Source organism: Myotis lucifugus, unplaced genomic scaffold, assembly GCF_000147115.1.
Source record: "Myotis lucifugus unplaced genomic scaffold, Myoluc2.0 scaffold_27, whole genome shotgun sequence".
In the NCBI taxonomy this organism is placed as follows: Eukaryota; Metazoa; Chordata; class Mammalia; order Chiroptera; family Vespertilionidae; genus Myotis; species Myotis lucifugus.
Window position 1 is genome coordinate 9735950 of NW_005871075.1, and position 23178 is coordinate 9759127.

General features: G+C 40.7%; 1 protein-coding gene across 1 annotated transcript in view; it reads left to right on the plus strand.

Annotated features, from left to right (window-relative positions):
- The window catches only part of EYA1 (EYA transcriptional coactivator and phosphatase 1), a 274836-nt gene that overhangs the window by 199456 nt on the left and 52202 nt on the right, over positions 1-23178 (plus strand). Inside the window, exons 10-11 of the mRNA XM_006086365.3 lie at positions 9378-9517; positions 10850-10933. Coding sequence (XP_006086427.1) covers positions 9378-9517; positions 10850-10933 — 224 coding nt within the window. The remainder of the gene's footprint in view (positions 1-9377; positions 9518-10849; positions 10934-23178) is intronic.

Sequence of the window (23178 nt, forward strand, 5' to 3'; positions counted from 1 at the left end):
AAGCAGGATTCTGTTTAGCACATGTGAAGGTTGAGATCCCTGTTGGAAGCCCCAGGGCGAGATGGCGAGTTAGTTGCTGGATGAATCTGATGTCCATAGGATGGTGTAGGACCTCAATTTGTGAGGCATCACACATGGCATTTAAAGCTTCTGTGCCTGGATGAGATGACCAGGCCAGCACGTGTCACTGCAGGAGTGAGAGCCACCAAGCCCGGGACCTTGCATTGAGGAGGAGGCCTACCGGAGGCCGGGGGAGCCGGTGTTGCAGAAGGAAGGGGTGATGGGCTGTGTGCAACGCTGGGTGAAAGTTTGAGAAAAATGGAAATTGAGGCTGGGACCATTGGATTTGACAGCAAATCACTGACGACCTTGACAAAGGTGGAGCGTTGGTGTTTTGGAGAAAATAACATAACTGGAAGTGGGGTTCTAAAAGAGAATGAGAGGAAGGGAAGTATAGGGCAGCAAATATTCACAGTTCTTCTAGTTTTTTTTTCTACAAGGTAATTTGAGAAGTGGAGCAGAAACAGAGACAGTTGGGGGTATATTTTAGGCAGAACTAGATCTACCCTCTGTAGGCATAGGGTGATCCAGAAGAAAGGAAATGCTGGCTGGTGTAGGGGACAGGGACCCGTGATTTTGTGCTCAGATGAGAAGTTGGCCTTAGGAGCACAGATAATTCATCCATCATAATATAAGGGAAAGAGGGCAGAGTGAAAGAAATCCTGGTAGGGGGTATCTGGCACTGAGAGTATAGAGTAGGAGCTTCCATTTCCTCAGTGAATGGGAAGCCAGGTTGCTTGCCCGGGGCTGGAGGTGGACTTGGTCTTACAGGGTGGCAGGCTGTCTCCTGTGATGTTTGTGACTCCTGGCGGCCCTGAGCTGCTCTGTTAGAGATGAACACAGAAAATTGTGCCCAGAACATATGTGTCAGGTGCCCGTATCCACCCAAGGAGAATCTATCTTGCATGGCAAGTTACTGTGTTCAGGAGAAAAGCAAAATCTTACCCTTCCTTTTCTTGCCTTGTTGGCATGTTCAAGGTAAATGCATTTTGATTTCATGATGGCTCAGCTCCCTGGCCAGCAGGACAGGGCCTTCTAAAAGGTACATGGTAAATTCCTTTTCTACTTATTAGCAACTCCAAAATAATAGTACTTTGTTTTGCACCTTGTTCTCTACTTAGTTCAGCACATGTTTCACTTACTATCTTTCCCACACAGTTTTAACACTTAATGCTTACAACCGTTTTTGAAGAAGTGGTATCACCCAGAGAAGTCAGGTGACAGTCACATACTTGAACCTCATAGCCACCACAGAGTTGCACAAAATACAGTTACTTTAATGAATACAATTATATGTTCTCATCAGACAGATCTGTTTTGTAAATAAAGTTATATTGAAACACAACCATGCTCCTTCAATGACACATTGTCTGTGGTTTTTTTGGAGCTATAACAGGAGTTATCATATGGCCAACAAAGCCTAAGATATTTGCCATCTGACTCTTTGCATTAAAAAAAAAATTGCTGAGAACTGCATTAGAGTGTACAGACCAAAAATAAAAAATTAAATTAAATAGTGTGTGCAAATTGGCCCCATGCGTCACCATGGCCTGTGACCCTGTTGTCCTACAGGTTGGTTTCACTGCCTTTGCCTCTCACAGTGCAGCTGACTGAAAGAATTTGGGGGTAATTGTGATTACATGTGGTTTTTACCATGTGTATTGATTATACAACCTATCCCTTGAGTAAGATGCAATCTCACTTATTTACCTTAAAGTAATTAACTTAGCTTTACAGATCAGTTTTTTCCCCTTAAAAACAAACAAACAAATTTCGAAAATTATAAACAGTAATATACCCCAGGGGTGTATAGCGTTCTCTTGGCCAGTCGCATCAAGCTTGATGCATCTATTTCCTTGGGAATACCGAGGGATCCATGACATCCTTGTCATTGAATCAGAACTAGGCTCTCCGCTTGCTTTTTCTTAGTCTTCCTGATTTAGACTTGATAGGCCACCTTTTGAGATGACTGTTGCATACACTTTTGTTGATTTTAAGAGTCTTGAAGTTTGGGGGTGCCTGGGTGTTGATTGCGGTCTGGCATCTTCTTCATGCTCACCTGTATAATTGTCCCCTGGACTTTACATCTTGGATCGCCCATGATAAGTCTGTTTTTAGGGAAGTAATATACCCTGTTCTCTTTATCTGAGTTCCCTAGAGCAGCAAATAGAATATAATTATTGATTAACATGTTTAACAGATTCTGGTAATCTTTAAAAGAATTTCCCCCAAAGCTCTGCACTTCTTTTTGTAATTGATACTGTCTTCGCGTAGACTCAGGATCCAGCCAGAGATGGTAGCTGCCCTGGCCTCAACCTAATGTCATACAAGGACAAGAGGGTCCTCTCTGAGAGGAGTCAGTTTATTTAATCCTGTTTTGTGGTGAGGGGTTTTTCAATTCAGTGAGAAATGAGCCCTCTCAGAGCACAGAGAAGGGAGCCTGCAGGAGCCCTGTATCCTGCTTCCTTTACATCTACCCCTGGAAGATGTAGTCTCAAGAGTGTAAAGTTAGAGCAGAAATTCCCTGCTACCTTTAGAATAAATGTGAAGCTTATCCCTAAATCTTCAACCAGGTCTTCATGCTGTGCAGCAGGACTACATAAAAATCAAAAACTTCTGTGAAGGAAAGCACACTTTAAGGAAATATCAGCATAATTTGAGGAACTATCAGGCTTGAAAAAATATCTGCAAATATGCAAAAGAAATGAAAATATATGAATAAAGGAATTTAAAAATTGGGCAAAGAATTTGGATGGTGCATAGAAGAAAATAAGATTTCCAAGCACATGTTTACAAGCATCTCTAATATCTCCAAATTAAAAGCATGCAATACTACTGGACACCTAATAAAGTAGCAATGACTTCTTTAAAACAATGACAACCAAAGTGGGTAAGGCCATGGTAAAAATGACACCGTTTAAATTAATATCCTTTTGAAAACTATTTGGCAATATGTATAAGAAAGTAGACAATGTTAAGGGAGGCATGAGAAATAAAACCTGATAAGGAGTTTGGATTATATACAGTAGACAGTGAACTCTGATGGTTTCTAAGGGTTGGAGTTGTCCAAGGTATTCTATACAGATTAGTCTGCCAATGAGTACTTAAAGGGGAGAGTCCAAAACTAACACCTAGGAGGATTGGTAAATACTACACACCCATAGGTGATAGAACTTTAAAGCTAAGTAACGAGGCTGTCCTCAATTTGACAGACTAAGAGACTGAGGACTAAAAAATATGGAGGTAACTTCCCCAAGGCTCAAGTAAGACTTGTGAGCTCAGGGGAACTAGAGAAGCCAAGAGGAACTAGATGGAATCTTCTGAGTTGCAGTCTCTGTTTTTCTTTGTAATATTGAAGGCTTTATGGAATGATTTAGCAGCATTTACAAATGTAGAATTCTAATGATCTTGTGTAGAGTTTAATATTTTCTGATTGAATATATAAACATTAGTTTTAATTTATGTTTAATATATAAACATTAGTAAGGTTTAAAAATAATCACAGCTATTTTCCATTTGAAAATATTCTGACTAGCTAGTACAAATAATTAGATCACTTCCGTAGATTTGCTAGAGTGAGAGCTAAACTTGAGAAACACTCATTCCTCCAATCATTGATTTTTTTAAAAAAAAACATCTCCTTTGGCTTTTGATACAAAATGAATGCCACCAGTTCTGCCCTCCAGGAGCAGGAATGATGGACATAATAACTCAATCAAATTCTATGTTATCCACTGTGAACATAAATATCTGCAAAAGCCGTCTAACCATACAATAGAGATACATATAATTACAAAGGAGGAACCAAGATTTAAATGGAGAATTCACAGAGAAGGTACTTGAACTTGATCTTTAGGGATTCCCAAAGGAATTTTACAAATCGGGGGAGGCAGTTGAGTTGAGAAAGAGCTTTCTAAGAACAGGAACAGAATGTGCAAAGAGGTGAAATAGCCTGGCACCTGGCAGCGGACTGAGAATGTTAGGTGTGTTTGTCCCAAGTGCTGACCACAAAGGGGAGAGAGCAGTTAGAGGTAAGGTGCTCAGGGAGCAACTCAGTGGGACTTTTCTGTTTCTCATGGCAGCTAACATTATGGAGTTGTCAGTGCCATGCATGGTTCTAAGTACCTTTACTATCTATTAGTTTTATTTGATCTCATTTATTTCCATTTCATAGATAATGTAACTGGTCATAGCGAAGGTAAATCACTTGCACAAATGATACTGCTCATAAGTGGTGAGATCAAGATTTGAAAAGTGGCAGTTGAGTCCCTACTGTCCTTCCTGTTCTATATTCGGAGTTTTGAAGGGTTTGTAAGCTCTCGGTCATGGTGGTACAGACAATTGTTCAAAGGCTCTAAGTGACAAGCTTGGAAACAGCCAGTTGCAAGGGATGATGGGAGCCTGAATTAGAACAAAAGTATTTAAGAGCTGAAAACCACAGAATTTACTCTTGATTTGTTCGGGCTTGGAACATTGGGTAGATGTTGGTACCACTAATCAAGGTTGTTAATTGAGAAGGAGGATTCAGTTTGGGACAAGTTCAGTTGTGCTGTTCATGGAATATTTTCATAGAGTGGCGTAGCAAACAGTGTGATGGTCAGGTCAGGAGATAAGGAAGTAAAGCTTTAAAATCATCAACCTGGAGCTTATCAGTGAAATCCCTCTTACAAATACTACCAACCACTGAGAGCTTTTAGTGAGATAAGAGGACGATAGAGAAAACTGGCGCACTACTATTAAAAATGTAGTCCAGCCACTGGCTGCCTGTCCACTACTGGTTTCTTACTAGTCCATGATAGCACAAGGGATTTGCCTCAGAATATAATCAACTGCATCACTAAGCCCACTGTTTACTTTAGCTGACTTTTTCCTTTTAATCTTAGCAAGATCCTCAATGAAGGAAGCCTTGCATTAATTAATGTCTAGATGCAAACTTCTTATTTTGTCCCAGATCAGCACTTTGAGTATCACTAATATAGAGAACACTAATATTTAAGCTTGAGGAAGAGGTGTCCAAAGAGAGTGAGAAGGAATAGTGTGAGTGACAAGATGAGAAGCAGAAGGAAGGGATGTATGTGTACGTGGTTTAAAGGAACGAGTGGTCAGCATAGCCACGGAGAGATCAAATATGATTGAGGACTAACTAAAAAGTAATGATTGGAGCCCTGGCCAGTGTGGCTGTTGATTGGAGCCTGGTCAGGGCACATGCCCAGGTTGTGGGTTTGATGTTTCTCTCTCCCTTCCTCCCTCTAAAATCAATTTTAAAAACAATTGGATTTGGCCACTACAGGGTCATCAGTAACATTTTAAGTTTTAACCCCTGCTTGTTCTTCCACCTTCTGCCATCTCATTTTTATCCCACCAATCTATCTCCCAAATAATTCTCAAATCTATACTTTGGCCAGATATACCAAAAGGCCTCTTTGATTCTAAATCTAAAATACTCTTGGATTCAATCTTCCTTTTATTTAGCGCCTGCTGATCTGAAGTGACTGATCACTCTCTTTCCATACTCTTCCCTCTGCTGTACCTTGACCTTGGTTTTCCTTCTCACACCCCACCTATCTATCTCTGCTCATCTCTTCTACACATACTGCATGTCTTTAATTACACCCATTTCTTAAGTTATGTATGGTATCAATTTCCAACCCACATTTCTTTCCTGAACTACAAGGTAGTCTAACAGTCTCTTGGACATGAATGCCCCAGACTCTTCAAGTTCATTATGTCCAAAAGCTGAGCCTGAATTCTCACCTACATTCTTCCCTATAATCCTTTCTTCCTAAATCTCATACCTTGGATTATCATCTGCCCTGTTGCCAAACCGTAGGCTTGAGCATCATGCTTGACTTCCTCCTTCTTTCTTATCCAGCTGGTTTCACCTCCTAATGACACTGCATAACATTAACTCTCCCTGTGCCCACTACCTGATTCTGGGCCACCAGTACTTCTGACCTGAATTACTGAATTCTCCTCTGGGCTGGGGGCTCCCTTTTTCAGTCTTCACTTGCCTCCAGTACCCTGGCCACGTTGGAGCTGGAGTCCTCTATCTCAATGGAAATTTGGTCACATCACTCTCTTATTGAATTATTTGCCCGTCCCCCGGTCTTACCTCTACTCTTCCTCTATAGATTCAGGTCAGTTTGATTTTTGTTTCAGTTCTTTAATGCCTGGAGCACATTTCTATTTCCTGTTCACTGGTGAGTTTTTTCTCCATCCTCAGGAAGCTTCTACAACCCTGTAAATCTGAGTTGTGTGGACTTCCTCTGTGATCTCCTAGCATCCTGCCTTTCCCATGTATAACCCCTGACATATTGTCCTGTAATCTTTCATTTTTGTCCTGAATCAGTGCTTTCCTCTGAATTTAAATCTCCGAGGTGGCAGGAAAAATATCTCTTTGACACATCATTATGCTTCAAGCTTCTACCTAGTGCAGTGCCTAGAATAGTATGAACATTCAGTCCATGTTTGTGAAATGAAATGCATGCTCTTCTGAGAACTTTCACATCCATTATCTCAGTGGGGGTACAGTTGAACAATTTGGAGAGGATTTTAACGAAACACGAGATGTCAATGCATTAGAAGATTAAATTTTTTGTTGAGTTGTTTTGCACTAGTAGGAGGAAGGAGAAATTAGTCAGGAAAGCTGATTAGGAGAGTAGATGCATTTAATTCCACTGCATAGAACAAAGAGGAAGAGATTTTTTTAAACCAGCTTGCATCATTTAAATTTCATCTTCCTTCTGAGAAGCTAACACCTGTAAACTGTGTGTGTTTTAATATTTAAAGGTGTCAGATTGTCCATCTTTTAGGGCTTTTTCTCCACCTGGAAAAACTTTAGATAAGATCATTTAAAAACCTACCTATATACTTTGCTCATTGAATTTATTGTGTGTGTGTGGGGGGGGGGGAGGAGAGAGGTTACAGAAGTGAGCAATCAATTTATAGCTTTTTCTTTTCTAAAAAAATTGAAATGAAATATATTTTTAAAGATTTAATTAATTTTTTAAAACAGAAGTACAGAAGTAAACAAAGAAATGGGCAATAATAGGAGGAAATCGGGGCTAAGAAAACCTAGGCAAAGATATATGTGATAAGATACATTGCTTGCTATCCTTTAACTTCTTCTCCAAATGAACTTCCGAAAGCTGGAGAGCTCACAGTTCAAGATAGACTTTGCAGGCCCGAAAATTTGCCATCTTGTTAGCTATGGCAGAGGAACATGCAAAAGCCGGTGTGGCTCAGTTGGTTGTGTGTTATCCCATGCACCTAGAAGTCACCGGTTGGATTCTGGTCAGGGCATATGCCTGGATTGCAGGCTTGATTCCTGGTAGGGGGCATGCAGGAAGCAGCCGATCAATGTTTTGCTCTCATATCCATGTTTCTCTCTCTCCCTCCCCTCCTCCTTCCTCTCTCTTAAGAAAAAAAATCAGTAAAAATATATTTTTTTTAAAGATAGGACTTTGCAGTCAAGTAGTTAAAAACACAGAGCAGATTCAATGCCAGCTGTGCCACTGCAAAGTAAATGGTCTGTTTTGCCACTAGTTAAGAAATTGGCATGTGTTCTATCTAAAATGGTGGCTATCTAGGGTTTGCATAGAGATGTAGATTGTAGAATATTTAAAGAAAAGGAGGGTCAAGACTTTTTCTTCAAAGCACAACTTTGAATCCACTGAACTCCTTAATATATATATATATATATATATATATATATATATATATATATATATTCATATTCATTTGGAGCTCCTAATTCTCTATAACACATGGAAGAGACATGCCTGGTTGGCAACAACTTGAGGAGAGGATGCCAGAGTTATCTGCCTCTACAAGAAAAATGACCTCACGTAGATTTCATGAACACTTAACTTTGACCAGCCAGCACTGTGTTCTCACAGATCTACAAGAGAAGTTAGCTCAAAATGCATCCCGAATAGCTACATAAACAGACCTGTTGAGTGGCATTGAATGAGAGTGGCATTGAATGAGACTTTCTTCCCATAATTAACTAATGGGCTTGTAGGTCATCACAGTGGTTTCTGGGTATGAGGATCACATGACTAGTTTGTATGAGGAAATGGCAGAGGAACATGCAAAAGCCTCATCTAAAAGTGACAGGAATCTATTTAAGTTTCAAATTAAACAGGAGAAATAGGGCTATTTCATGTGACTTAGAAATGGACTTGACTCTGTCAAAGTCCATTCCTATCTTCCCTGACTCCCAAGGCTTAAACATGGCGGTAATACTGAGACCATGTGGTTTGACAGAGTCGGGGCTGACAGTACAATAATAAAAACCTTCAACTGTTCTCCATAGTTTTCTAGTTGGTGAAATGTAACCTCAACAATGTCTCAGTAAGAATAATCATTCCTCATATTAGATTTTGAGATTCCAAACCATATCTGTAGAGAAATCTGACCAAGATTTTGGGGAGAGTCAGCACACAGGCACATCTGGAATTCGGGGAGTTGGAAATTGTCTGATGTGTGAACTGGATGGACTAAGGGAAAAAATGTACCTAAGGGATGAGAGTAAATGGTTTGTTCATTCTGGTAACAGGATAAGAGTTTCCTCTCAATGCCACAACCACTGCCCAGCCATTTCTCTGAGCTGCCTGGGGGTTGTTCTTAATGCTGTGGTTTCTATATGATTATTTCGGTGGTTTCTCTAAGTTACCCAGATGAGTAATTTTAATGTGGTGCCTGGCTTGGGATTTTTGGTTCAGAGAGACTGAGACACAGGAAGAACCTGTGGTGAATGCCGTACAGAGTGCGGGTATTGCCCATGTATCTCTATTCTCCTTATCTTGCCGCTCCCTTGTTCTCACATAAAACAAGGGAGAAAATTTTTTAAATTTTCCAAAAACCAAAACTCTGCCTGGCGATGGTTTCCCCGGCCCCAGAGCTGATTTTTCTCTTTCATTTCTTTCCATGGACCGGTAGCCTTTTTGTAGGCGCTGGTTCGGCTCATGTGTGAGTCCCTCAGTGTGGCCAGGCACTATCCGTGGAATGAGAGAAACAAGAGTGGAACTGGGGGTGAGGCTTGGGGGGTGTAGGGGAGCACTGTCTAATCATAGAGAACCACGAAGAAAATTTAGGCAACTGAGTATGACCTGCTGTCTTCAATTAAATTGTAGTCATTTCTGATCATATGTGTTTTCAAAACAAGTCTTGGCATCAGATATCTCAGATTATTTGCCAATGCTAAGAAAAGGTAATGCAGAATTTGTTCGACTCTTCAAACTTCCCCATGAATTGAAACAAGGTTAATCGAGGCGCTAGAACCAGGAGATAAAGTTCTTCCTGTCTGTCTACAGAATACAGTACCATCCACAGCCCGTCAACACCCATTAAAGATTCGGACTCTGAGCGATTACGTCGAGGTTCTGATGGGAAATCACGTGGACGAGGCCGAAGAAACAATAATCCTTCACCTCCCCCGGATTCTGATCTTGAGGTAAGTCATTGCCAACACCTGAGCTATAACACGGCATCTTAGAGCTGAAGGATGGTTCTGAAGACCTGCATTGTTACAGCAGAGACCAACGTGTCCAAATGCTTTTGTTACTGCTTTCTTTTCCGTAGTAACTATAAGGAAAGCATTATTTTCTCTCTTCTGCATGAATTCTAGGGAAAACAATTATTTCTGTTCTCTCTCCCATTTAACTATATGGTAAAGTATCTGCTTATTTCTCTCTAAGGGAATACAGTAAATTACATAATTCTGCTTGAACAAAATTATCTTATAGTGCTCTATATCACTGTCATTTCAATGAGGTAATTAAAGACATACTTATGTATGTTAAGAAAGGAAAACCTACAATGTTCTAAACTGAAGTGGTCATCCTCTTAAGAGGTGTGTGCTGGTGGAGTTCAAAAGCAGGAGGGATTAAACAAAACCTTCCAGGGTCAGTAGGCTTCATAGCCTGAATCCATTGCAATTAAGTTTCTGGGTTTGGTTTTTGTTTTGTTCTTTTGTTTTTCCAAATTGGAACCTGATTTGGGAAACGTGATTATTTTGACCAAAAAGCTGAAAATTTTCAGCAGGACCTAAATGAATATGTACTGGTGTAAGTGGGAATGGAAAGAAGAAAAGCAGGCATGAGGCCTTTTGTGGTATCTCAAAGACCTTCTCTGAAATGAGTTCTTCAAATCCAATTCCACATACCCCGAGAGTGTGTCAAGAGCAGTGTGATGTGTCTGCTTAAGTTATTAACTATCTGGAAACATCAGAAAATCAAATATATAACCTGACCAATTGATAACAGCCCAATCGGTAACATAAAGTGAATAGATGATGGAAAGTTTTAGTTTTTTTGTGTGCAATTTTTTAATACTTTGCTTGATAGAAATAAAGCATAAGATTAGCTCCTTTAACACTTCCTAATGAACAGAGAGTAGAAATAAGGACAAGATAAATTGAATGATTTTTTAATTTATTGTCCCTCTCTGTCTCAGAAGTTATAAACAGACTAGTTTTAGCTCAGTTTTTAATTTCTTCAGAGCTGAGACTGAGAACCTGTTTCAGAAGTAGGAAGGCCATATGTTATTATGTCTCTCCTGTATTTATGTTGATGTTGCTAATAGAATTATCCTCTTGTATGTCATCTGAGGTTACAGCAGAAGAAAAGTTGGGAGACATACTTTGAATAGTTGAATTTTTTAAAAAAATAGTAAATCAGATTTTTCGTTTGTCTCCCATTTCAAAACAATTGCTCATGTTGAAGTTATGAATAACAAGGTTTCTTAAGCAAAAGAAAGACACACCGATTTGGTTCTTCCTTTGTAGAGGGTGTTCATCTGGGACTTGGACGAGACAATCATCGTTTTCCATTCCTTGCTTACTGGGTCCTACGCAAACAGATATGGGAGGGTGAGTACCAGGAGGTTTTATTTTTTCTTTAGAATAACAAGGCCTAGAATTGATTTTTTGTCCAAATGGGAATGTGGTTAAACTTTAAATGATAAATCAAAAATCTAAAAAAGAAAATAACTTGATGGGTTGGTAAAAACACGTAAATGAAAAAAAGGAGATATTTTTTGATTCTTAAAAATGAGATAAACTTTATGCAATTTAATTCATTCTTACTTCAGACCCCAATGAATAAAAGTAATTGAATGCTATGCTAAGATGATATATTAGAATGTTTAGATGACATAGAAAGATTTTTAGGGTTGTATTTTTTTATTTGCCATGCCCTTCTATTTTTTTTTTTTATTCACAACATATTCAATGGAGCAAATATTCACTTGCTGATGTCTTCAGTGATTAGCAGTATTTGTATTTTATTTTCAAAGCACCTGTTATGAATGTCTCTACAAGTCCCTTTGCCATGAGACTAAATTTATAGGAATGGTATGTAACATTGGGCCTCTGAATGACAATAGAACCAATACTTTTATGTTTGAGTTGTTATAACACTTATCTTGGTGTTGTAAGTAAAAAATAATGTTATAGACCACCTCGTGAATAGACCTTCAGTTTCAACGTTCTGCATTTGGGTTTTCTAAAACCTTGGTCATTTTTTGATATATTGCTTGATGGATTCATAAACCTTTCCACACAATAATCATGCTATTTAAAGTGGCTATAAATAATTCTGAAATTATTCTGTAAATATGATATTTTAATTTTTTAATCTTTAAAGAAATAATATTATAAAGCTTAGATTCATAAACTATTGGTTTGGAACCTTAAAAATGAAACTGTTTATCACAGTTGATACCCATAAAATGTGCATGCTGTCATTACAGATTCTACCCAGGTATTCATTGTTTCCATAAGTATAATTGAGTGCTTGCTCTGTAGGTGTAGTGTGGAGGTGAAAGTAGGGAATTATCAATTGAACTTCACAGTGCAGCTTTCCTTCTCCTAACCCTAAAGATATGCCTAATAAAAACATGGCTGAAAAATGCGCATTTGTAAGAGTAGGAATAATCCACCATTTGAATTTCTGTCCAGAAATAAGGTATCTGTAAAACACAGTATGTCCCATCTTATTGTTAAATTTCTAAGAGAAGACAACAATTAACAAAAACTCAGATTATGAAAATAAAACCATAGAATCAGTCATTCTCAGAAAATCTATTATGTGCCTAGCACAATAAGGATTCAACAATTATTAGCTGTGTTGTTTTTTTGTATTATTATTTATATTAATGCTCTACTTATACTTTTATTTACTAGAAAGAGTGATATTCCTATTTTTACAAAACAACTTAAAAATTGATTAAAGATGAATACATGTAGCCAGTAGGAAGAATCTGGGAGATCTTAACTAAACCATTATAATGTCCTATAACTAACTTCTATGGGAGAAAGGTGGCTCTTGGAACTCACACAAAAGTGTTGGAAAGAGCAGGCACGAAGAAAACCAGAATTTGAAAACAATCCAGAAAGTACTGAGTCTTTAAAAACTTTCTCACTAAGGGCCAAATTGATGCAAACAGAGTTGTCTTGATCAGTTCTCTGTGACCATTGAAAGGACTCAGCTTAGAGCATCCTGTGACCTATTGACCTCATGTCAGTCTTTGACCATAAATTACTCATTTACATATGGAATTCACGCCTAACCTAGAAACTGCTGGCTACCTAGAATTTTCCATTCAGATTCTCAACAATACCATGAGTTATATCTTAAAAAGTGTCAATCATTAGTATTTTGAGATTTCATCAAATAGTATTTTGTTTGTTAGTCTGTTTACTTTTCTCATACTAGGGCAGGTGATAAAAAGTTTTACATATAATTCCCCAAAACAAAAATTGAATATTCTTCAAAGTGTGGGTGATTTGATATATTTAAATGTAAGCTTACTTATTTATAAGTTGATGGGGGTCTGGGAGAAAGCAAATTTGGAAACCTAGTTAGGGAAGGTCGTCCTGAGGTCAGAAAGATCTGAATAGGCCAGTAGGTCATGTAACCATCAAGAGAAAGAGTATTCTTTAAAAAAAAGAGAGAATGTTCTAAACAAAGGAAACAGCAAGTGCATACACAGAAAAGGGCTTGATGCTTGAGGGACAAAGGGTAGTGTTGTCAGCTTTGTGATGATGATACAGAGTCAAGAAAGAGGAGGGCCAGGACAGAGGACCGTCCAGCCATGGTAAGGAGAGTTGATCTCATTGTACATGCCATAGGATGCCATTCAAAGTCTTCAAGAGAGTACATGACAGATCTGCTTTGGATTTTTAGATGTCTTTGACTGTGTGTGGATAATCGAAGGTAGGGGCAGAGGAATGGAAGAGCAGGGGAGGTTTTAGCAGTGATCTGATTAATTAGCAGTAGAAATGGAGAGAGCCGATTGGATTCTAGATTCTAGTGCTGGTGGGAAATTTGGATTTGGAAATGATTTGGATTGGGCTGGTGGGCAATCCTAGCCTATATAATAAAAGACTAATATGCAAATTGACCAAATGGCAGAATGACCGGTTGCTATGATATGCAATGACCACCAGGACAGATGCTCAACGCAGGAACTGCCCCTTGGTGGTCAGTGTGCTCCCACAGGGGGAGCACTGCTCAGCCAGAAGCCAGGCTTATAGCTGGTGAGCACAGCAGTGGCAGTCGGACATCCCCTGAGGGGTCCCAGACTATGAGAGGGTGCATGTCAGGCTAAGAGACCCCCCTTTTTCCCCACTCCCCTGCAGGATTTTCATGCACCGGGCCTCAAGTAATAGAGAGGAATGAAAAGATCATCATCAGTTTTTTTGTTGTTGTTCTGAGCAACTGGGAGAATAGCCATATGAGAGTGTTGAGATGGGGAAGAACTAATTTGGAAGAGAAATGGAAAGTTTGGTGTTGGACAAGTTTGAGATGTCTGTGAGACATCCTGAGCCCAGGAATGAGGCTGTAGTCAGGGCTGGAGATGAGTCAATAGTGCCCAGCTCGGGATCACAAGCTTCTGAGATGCTCTTAGCTTGATTGCTCACTAAATGTTTATTGCACACCTTCTTCGTGCTGGATGCTCAAGGTCAGCCATTGTGTCCTGGTCCAGATGGGTTTTGAAAACACCATTGCTAATTGAATTGTAGCCTGAAGCAATGGAGAATGCTTGCTTCATGTTCTCTTCATAGGAGAACTTGAGAGTCGAGCAGAATTTGCTCTCAGATCTGATCATCATGCCTTGTAAAAATGTGGTCCAACAAGGATTCTTCCTGACATAAATAATAACCAAGATGATCAGAACATCCCAGTCAAGAAAGAGGAAGGGCCAGGACAGAGGGCCGTCCAGCCATGGTCAGGAGAGTTGATCTCATTGTACATGCCATAGGATGCCATTCAAAGTCTTCAAGAGAGTACATGACAGATCTGCTTTGGATTTTTAGATGTCTTTGACTATGTGTGGATAATCTCCCCTGAGGCTGAGGAGAGAGGTCTTAAAGCAGTTCAGGTCTTAAAGGCAGCCTTCTTTCTTGGAGCGCATGTTCCGTGGTGTGCTTTGTGCCTGCGCATTGTCAAGGGGAGCATGGAAGGCTGGGCCTTACTCTCCAGGCCTAGAAAGAAATGAATGCCTGACAATGTGATAGCTGTTCTGTCTCCATGGGAACCAGACACTTGAGAAGTAGCTTAGTCACACTAGCTTAGGCAACTCAATGAGTAGGCCATTCAGTAAGGGGACACAGGATCTGGTTGATATAATGCAAAATTAGGGCATGTTCCAGCAATATGTACCAAAAAAAAAAAAAGTTTGAGAATGTCCCACCTTCCGTGTAATCCTAGCTCTGGGAAGCAGGTATGTTGGGTGTTATAAAGAAGTGTTGTTTTAATAACAAAGGTGATGGGAACTAAAGGAGGGTGCTGGGTCCAGGGCAGGTTTGGCTGGGGAAGAGAAGAGAAGAGAAAGCCCATGGGCGTTCCTGTTAAGTAGGTTGTTGTTAAATAATATCTGTCCCAGCTTTCTTTGTTTAATGCATTTTTAGAAGTTGCTCTCAAACTGAGTCCAAATTCCCCAATTTCACTGAAGAAAGCTAGTCTTGATTTTTTTTCATTGAATGCTCTTTTAAAAATAGACAATATATTTTGGAATTTTCATGGAATTGTGATTCCGACGTGAATTCCCCATGAGCATGTATTAAACTTTGATTTTTCTCCTGTTTAAAAAAAAATAGATCAGAGCATGCTCTCCTGCCCAGCAGTGAGCCCACCCATTCCCCTTTCCCCTCTCCTTCCCCCTCAGGCATGCCTCTCCTCAACTCTAAGGGACCCCAGGAGACTTGCAACCTGGGCAGCAGTGGGCAGCAGCAGCTCGTCCTGGGCTAACCCCCTGAGCCTGTCCCTAAGGCCCCCTTTTCTCTGACTTCTTAGCCAAAGCAGCCAGCTGGGCTCATTGCTCTGCCTAGTCTCTCTCCTATTGCTCGTTCTGTCCTACGCCCTTTCTTGTTTCACTGTCTCCAACTTTAATAAATGTCCTCTCAAAAAAAAATTTGGCAAGATAATCCAGTTACATCAAAGCAAGCACCCCAGACTTCTATTCCAAATAAGTACTGTGCTGATACCCCTCTGTGGAAGGACTCCCCAAGATATCTAGACCCAATGGCTTCATTGTCCCAACACTTACCTTTTGTCATTGCTCATATGGATCTGGCCTAGTACACTCCTCATTTTAACACAAAAACCTAAACATAAGCACTTACACAACAGAAAGCATAGTATTTTTAATTCTAGGCCCTCCTTGTTAAGGATTTCCTATGTGCCCAGCACTCATATAATTCAGCACCAATGCTCTGAAACTGCTAAGCCCATTATACAGATGGGGAAACTGATGCTTAGGAGAGGTTAGAGACCAAATGTGAAAAACCAGAGCACCGTGACTGGCATAAAATAAATATTATTTATATCTTAATGTAGTTGAACCTTGACTGCCAAATACTTGAATGTGGCATAGTGAGTAAGTAATATGTGGTCGTGTCTTCAAATTTATGAAGTGCCAATATGTGACAGACCTAATTCAATTCAAATAGATCTAGACTCAAATCCAAGGTATGACTTAAGGTTTGGGGGGGGGGGTATTGATTTGTTTGTTTGTTGTTGTTGTTTTAAACTTACCTTATTGTTGAAAGGATTACAGATGCCCCTCTTTTATCCCCCATTGACCCCCTCCATCCTGCTCCCACCAATGCCAGGCCTTCACCACACTATTGTCTGTGTCCATGGGTTATGCATATGTGCATATAAGTTCACTGGTTAATCTCTCCCCCTCCTCCCTTCCCTCTCAGATTCATCAGTCTGTTCCATTCTTCCATATTTCTGGATCTGTTTTGTTCATCAGTTTCTTTTGTTTATTAGATTCCACATATAAGTGAGGTCATGTGAGCCTTGTCTTACTCTGACTGGCTTATTTCCTTACCTTTGGGAAATCATTTATTCCTACTGAGCCTGTTTCCTCACCCATAATGCTGGCTACTTGACTTGCAAAATTGTTTTAAGAATTAAGTCACATCAATTATATCTTAATAAAGCTGAGGGGGGAAAAAAGACTTGGGTTGTGTCATGAATTTGAAGGGCCTCACACTGTGTCTAATTACAGCAATAACTCAATAATAACAACAGCAACAATCACCTATTGATCATATATCTGCTGCCTGGACATTTGTTTTATAATATACCAGGCTTCTCCAAGGATCTCAATTGTCGTAGTGAGTTTAAATCAACTAAACTTCCATAGTGAGTATTCAGTATGTTGGTGAAAGACAAATTTGAAAGCAGCTGGTCTAGCCCATTTCATCAGAACACTCCTTTGGCCGGTAAAAATGGCCGTTCTTCCCCTGTTTTGGGGGCAGCACTAAGCTCTGAAATCTGTTGAGGGATGACCTCCTTCCACGGTGGCTGGTGAAGAGGCTGCGCTCTCAGCATGGCACCGGGCAGCCAGCCCCACAGTGTCCTCCCGGGACTGCAGGGGGTCTGGCCATTTGAACGGAACAATCTCTCTCATGGAACCTCCAGACCGCAGATTGGCAGACCTTTTCTCTAAAGGGTCAGATGGGAAATACTTCAGGCTTTGTGGGCCAGCTGCTGTCACAGCTCCTCAGCCAACGTAGCCACAGAAGTAGGTAAACAAACAAACGTGGCTGCGTCCCAATGGAACTTCATTTATGGTTCCCATTTTGAATTTCAGGTAATTTTCAGGTGTCATGAAATATTATTTTTTCTTTGGTTTCAAATGTCTGTACCAGAGCTCGAGATCCGAGATTGAGACCATCCCCTGTAGGCCGCATCTGGTCCGTGGCCTGCTTTCAGAGCGCCTTCAAGCCAAGAATGTCATTTCACTTTTTAAGGGCTGTTTAAGTAGCAGAAGAAAACTGTCTCAGATTGCATATGTCCAGCAAAGCCTAAATAATTTATTGACTGTCCCTTTGGAGAAAAAGTTTGCCTACCCTTATTTATATCAGGCTCTTTGTTGTTGTTAAAACAACAAACATTTATTTATTTATCTCACAGTTTTGTAGGTTAGAACTCAACATGGTCTCATGGGACAAAAATCAGAACTATGTTCACTTCTGGATGCTCTAGGGAAGAATCCATTTCCTTTACTTTTCTAGTTTCTAGCGATGCCCATAAATCTTGGCTCATGGCCCCTTCCTCCTCCTTCAAAGCCAGAAAAAGTGGGAATCCTTCTCACAGTGCATCCTCCTGACCTCTCCATCGTGACATCTCCTTCTCTGACTCTCTTCTCCTGATTCCGTCTTCCACATTTTTTAAAAATTTATCTTAATTGTTGAAAGTATCAGAGATGTTCTCCTCCCTTCCCCTCCCCCTGGCCCGCCAATTGATCCCCTTCACCCCGCCCCCCTTCATGTTGATTAGTTTCAGCCCTGCCTTCAGGGCACCAGGACAGTTAATTCAGTGGCAGCCACACTGCAGCCCACTAGACTGTCCACTCAGTGCAGGCACCACGGGTCAGCATCTAGGGTCTCGCTGAAGCACAGGACTTGGTCTTGCGACCACGCCATTCACCTCACGTGCACATCTTTGGGATGGGAGGAACCTGAGTCCTTGGAGAAAACCTACATAGCCGTGGGGAGAATGTGCAAACTCCACAGGCAGTGGCCCTGGCCAGGAATCAATTTTTTTCTTATCAATGTTATAAGGAAATGATGTTATTCGAGGACCTGCCGTATATAACTGATACATATGTTCCTGCCCCCTTATTGAAGAAAGTCTGGTCTCTCTCATGCGTACATGTAACGGGAATGCAGTGAATGAACACAGGCCATCACCGCCCCCCAGCCTCCTGTGCGGCCTGCACTGGCCAGCCGTGGGGCTCCCTTGCTCTGGGGCCTCTGAAGAAGCACCAAGCATCTCAGAGTCTCACTTGTTCTGTCTTAATCTTCCCATCTGGAAGGGGGAGATGATCACAGGGCTGCTGGGAGCACAGTGGGGAGCCCCGAGAAAATACCCCTAGGCATTCCATAAGGAAGAGCTGTGACTGCTCACTTTGGGGTCAGAGGAAGCAGTGGCAATAGTGACTGTTGTGTTTTCCAGGGAGCAGGAGAGGGAGAGGTTGGAGCAGAGCACAGGCCTGTAGGGAAATGAGAGCCCAAAAGGCTGCATATGTTTAAAGGATACTTAGTGAATCGGACTCACAGAAGATGGGCAGCAGAAAATGTGCTGACATGGTAATAAAAACACTGTGTCTGTGTTCAGCATTTACAGTTCACACTGCTATCTTCCATTAATTATCCAATTAGTCTTTTTCTTTTCTTTTTTTTCCAGTGAGGAAACTGTGGCTCAGAAAAATGAAATAGTTGGCCCAAGGAAGCACATCTGTTAACTGACCACACAGGGAATATGATCTAGACTTCCGATTGGCCCATGGCCCTCAGGGAGCACCCAGTGCCAGGGCTTTGTGCCGCAGTCGTGGGGATGCCGTGAGCAATAGTAAAGCAGTGGAGTGACATGCTAGACGTGGACACGTGGGAAGATTAATCTGATAGCAAAGGAGATTATTGCAGTGCCCCTGGTAGGAAATAATAAAGACCTAAGGCAAGGGCTGTAACCTGAGGGAGGAGAGAGAGATAGGAGAATGGTTACAAATGAAATCTAGATGGCTCTGTGATTGGATTTAGCCTTTTCGTTGGCACTGTGTGGGCCCCTATGTGTGGAGGCCAACTTGGCCAGGTCTACTCTGGCTTTCTTCTTCTTCCTCCCTCTTTGTACCCCTTCTTGGCAGTGGTCCCCTGTTTGGGCTTCAGTGGGTTTTTGCCACAATGAAAACTAATCTTTGGAATGGTTAGGTTCTTTCTCTTGTTCTCTACTTGGCTATTATTTTCCTGATGTTGAAAGAGGGAGTCTCTTTAAGTAAAGAGAAAATTAAAGCAGGCGAGTGTCACATATCTAATCAGTAAAAAAAGACCTGATTAGCTCCACCACAAGTTTGGATTGTGTGTGTGTGTGTGTGTGTGTGTGTGTGTGTGTGTGTGTTTAAAATCATTCAGCCAGTAGTTGAACTGTGACTTACATTTCATGTGAATACAGACTCTCACAATCTCACAATAATCCAGATTATTTCTTAATTGTCATCAGAACTACGCCCAACTCCTAAAACTTGGCATTTCATGCCAGCTGTCCCGTGAGAGATCCTTATAAAGTTACAAACAGTTAATATCTTGTTGGTGGTATTGACAGGTGGAAGGTAAGCCGTGGACCCTTGGGGTCTCAGAGGTTGTATGCATCACTTACTGATATTTTTTAAAAGAAATAATGTTTTAGCATATATTTTCTTCTCTCAGATGAGCGAGCTACTTTTCAATCTTACCGTTAATCCTTTCCTTGTGAGCAGCCGGTGCTAGGCTTTGAAAATAAGCCACTCTTGTACGCTGTGCCCGTTCTTGTTTTTCAGCTTCTTTTCCCCCAAACCAAAAGATCTTGAATGGGGAGTAATCATTTTCAATGACATTCAGGCCCCATTTGTGGCTGTAATGCTAGCATTCTAAATAAGAAATTGATTACCGGGTCCAAAATGGGTACTTTTTTCTTTCATTTGATTGATTCTGCCCAAAGATTTCTTGTTGAGTTGAGCACACTTTACAAGATCTCCACAGTGACTAACAAACCCTCATAAGCCGACTCACATTGTCAGTGTCACTCACCCTGCACTGGGCCTTCTCACCTCTGGTGGTGAGAGGAGGCTTAGCTGCTGGTCAGAGGAGGCTTAGCTGCCCACATAGGACAGTGTGGGAACATTTAGAAACCTTCTCTTTCATTCCATACATTCACAATGTAAGTACCTGCGTTACTAGTCACATTTTCTGAAATAGTTGAACCATCTTCCAGTTACTCTTTCTAGCCTGAGGTGAATTCTTTAAACAGCAATTTTTAAACATGATAGATCTACTTTTTGATCCAAAGTAGAAGAGCAATTGCTAGGCGTTTGTGTAGAGTGGACCTCATAGATGTAAGAGGATGCAGACTCACTAGAGATGCAGGAGACAGTTATCAGACATGTGAAATATATTTACAAATTGAAAATAGTAATAGATACATTTAAAAGCAAAATTAATTTTGGGGGCCCCCAGCACTGTAGGTACTTTGTAGAACCCAACTGCTAATTGAGAATGCTGTAGCTATCTAAAACTAGAACAGTGACTTGAGCATTAAACTATTTCTTAAAGGTCTCAACTGAAATAATTTAAATTGGACAAATTTATGTGGCCTTGTGTGTTTGGTTTAATTGTTCAATATGTCTTTGCTTTTTAGTTTAGAAAAATAAGATGGTAAAAGAAAGAGAAAATGGGGCAAAATGTTCCAGGGTGTGTGGATAGGAACCAGAGCGTCATTAAAAATAGAAACGATTTTTTTCTTTTAATGCTTCACGGGTTCATCTAAACAATAAAGAGATATCGCTTCCTTATTAGCATTGGTGCTATTTTTAGTTCTTTTAGTAAAGCTGAAATGACTTACAGTCCTTTTTGGACTACACACAATCTAATGTGATATTTGGCATTTGTGGCATAGTTAAGTCAAAGCTAAAAATCTCAGGGTGTATCATTTAAAGGTTACATAAAAGGGGGAAATATTTTTATGGTTAGATGAATTGTTAGCTTTAAGATTTTTAGAGAAAGGAGAAGGCATTTTATTTTTATACTCAGAAGAATATTCTGGATCCTATTCTAAAAACCCAAGAAAAGATAAACAGGTTTTCCTTAAACTTTCTATCTAGTTTGAGGCTCAAAGGACCATGGACACTCCGAACCCAAAGTAGAATTTTTGAGAAATTAAATGAAAACAGGTTCTGAAAATCATTTCTGAATCAGCCTCAATTCTGGGAGTGGCATTTAAAATAGATTAAATTGCCATTTGAAGGTCAGAAGTGAGAAGTGAGAATGAGTGTTTGCAGTGCTTACTTAAAAGATAGTTAAGATCAAGATCATGTACAAATACAGGAATCAGCAATGCAGATGTAACTATAATATTTCTCAACATAAAATCTGAGCAGCGTGAACTTCATCCTGATCACTGCCCCTCCTCACCAGGGACCTGGAGGCATTCACCATGGTGTCCCATTGGGTGAGATCCCATGCTAATACCGTGTGGTCTCCATGTGAGGACTGCCCAAATTGAAGACTCCATCAAAAGAATTTGTCAAAATAGAAGCAGTAGATGGTACCCAATAGCTTAGCCTTATGGTCTATAGTAGTTTAGATGAAGTAATGATCACTGAAACTATCCATGAGGTAATTCACAAAACTGTACTGACAATTTTGAAGTTACACACACAAAGCCTTTGGTGTTATATGGGCCACAGTACCCACTACACATCTGGCTACCCACCTCTCTCCTGCTGAGTCACCCTTTGTTTCCTGGCCTGAGACTAACAAGTTTTTCAGAAAAGTCAGTCTTTTATAATTTACTAGAGGCCCAGTGCATGAATTCATGCATGGGTGGGATCTGGCCAGCCCATTGGGTCGATGGGACTGGCTGGGAGGGAGGGGACACGGGAGGTTGGGCTGCCAGCCCTGCCCCCAATCAGGGTAGGGGGGCTGATCGGGGGAGGGGCCAGTTGGGGGTTAGGGGCCCTGGACGATTGGTGAGCTGGCCCCACCCCCTGGTCGAACTCCTGGTCAAGGGGACAATTTGCATATTACCCTTTTATTATATGGGATTGAACACATACATAGTAGTGTCAGAGGTGCCTCGCCATAATTCTTCCCTTCAGGGAGTTTATAAATGAACAAAGGAGGCTGCTGGTAGGGAATGAATGAATCTTCCACAGCAGTCCTTCATGGGGCAAAACTATTCTGAACTAAATGCCACTTTAAATCCACAAAGAGTGAAACCACAGACTCTGATGCCTAAAGGAATTCAGGCAACCAGTCTCCCTGTATAATTCATGACAAATATTCCCTAGTAGCTACAATCATTGAACTAGTAAGAAGTGGCCCATAATAGGATGTCAATTGGTCACACTAGCACTGTGCATCAAGAAAAACCAGGATCCACAGAGCTGTACAACCAAAACCGAAATGCCAGCGGCCCTAGTGAGATGCCCCTCCCTGGGTGCTGCTCTTACATGACACCGGGAGTTCTCCTTTGCCGCCGATCAGTGTTGCCCCGTGACACTGCTGTTCCAAAATGTATGCGATGTGGGTCCTGTTATAAATGTGGGCATTCCTCTGACTTTCTATTGTAAGAACATCCCATAGAATAAAAATCAGTGGAGTTCACACAGGGAAAGCCGTGTTTGACGTATGTTCTTGTGTGTATTCTACACCTCGCCTAAGTCTGGGTAAGATTGCCAAGCGAGTCCCGAGACCTTCTTTTTGATAAACGGTGACATACTGGGGAGCTTTGCTTGGCTCTTATGATTTTAACATTTAAAAACTTTTTGGCATTTTAGATTTGGGTGTGTTTCACATTTTCAAAAGAAATATTTTTAATCCATAATTACACCCACCAAAGACAACCAGTCTTGTCTTGGCAAATATTTTCATATAGTTTTTAAATTTCAACTATAGAAACTTCTTAAACATATGCACAAGTAGATGGGAGAGTGTAAGGAAGCCCAGGGTAGCCTCTCCCAGCTTTAGCAGTTACGAAGTCCAAGGGCCTCTTTTTGTGTCTGTATCCTTACCACAGCCCTCCCCTCCCCTAGGATTATTTTTCAAAGCAAATCCCAGATATT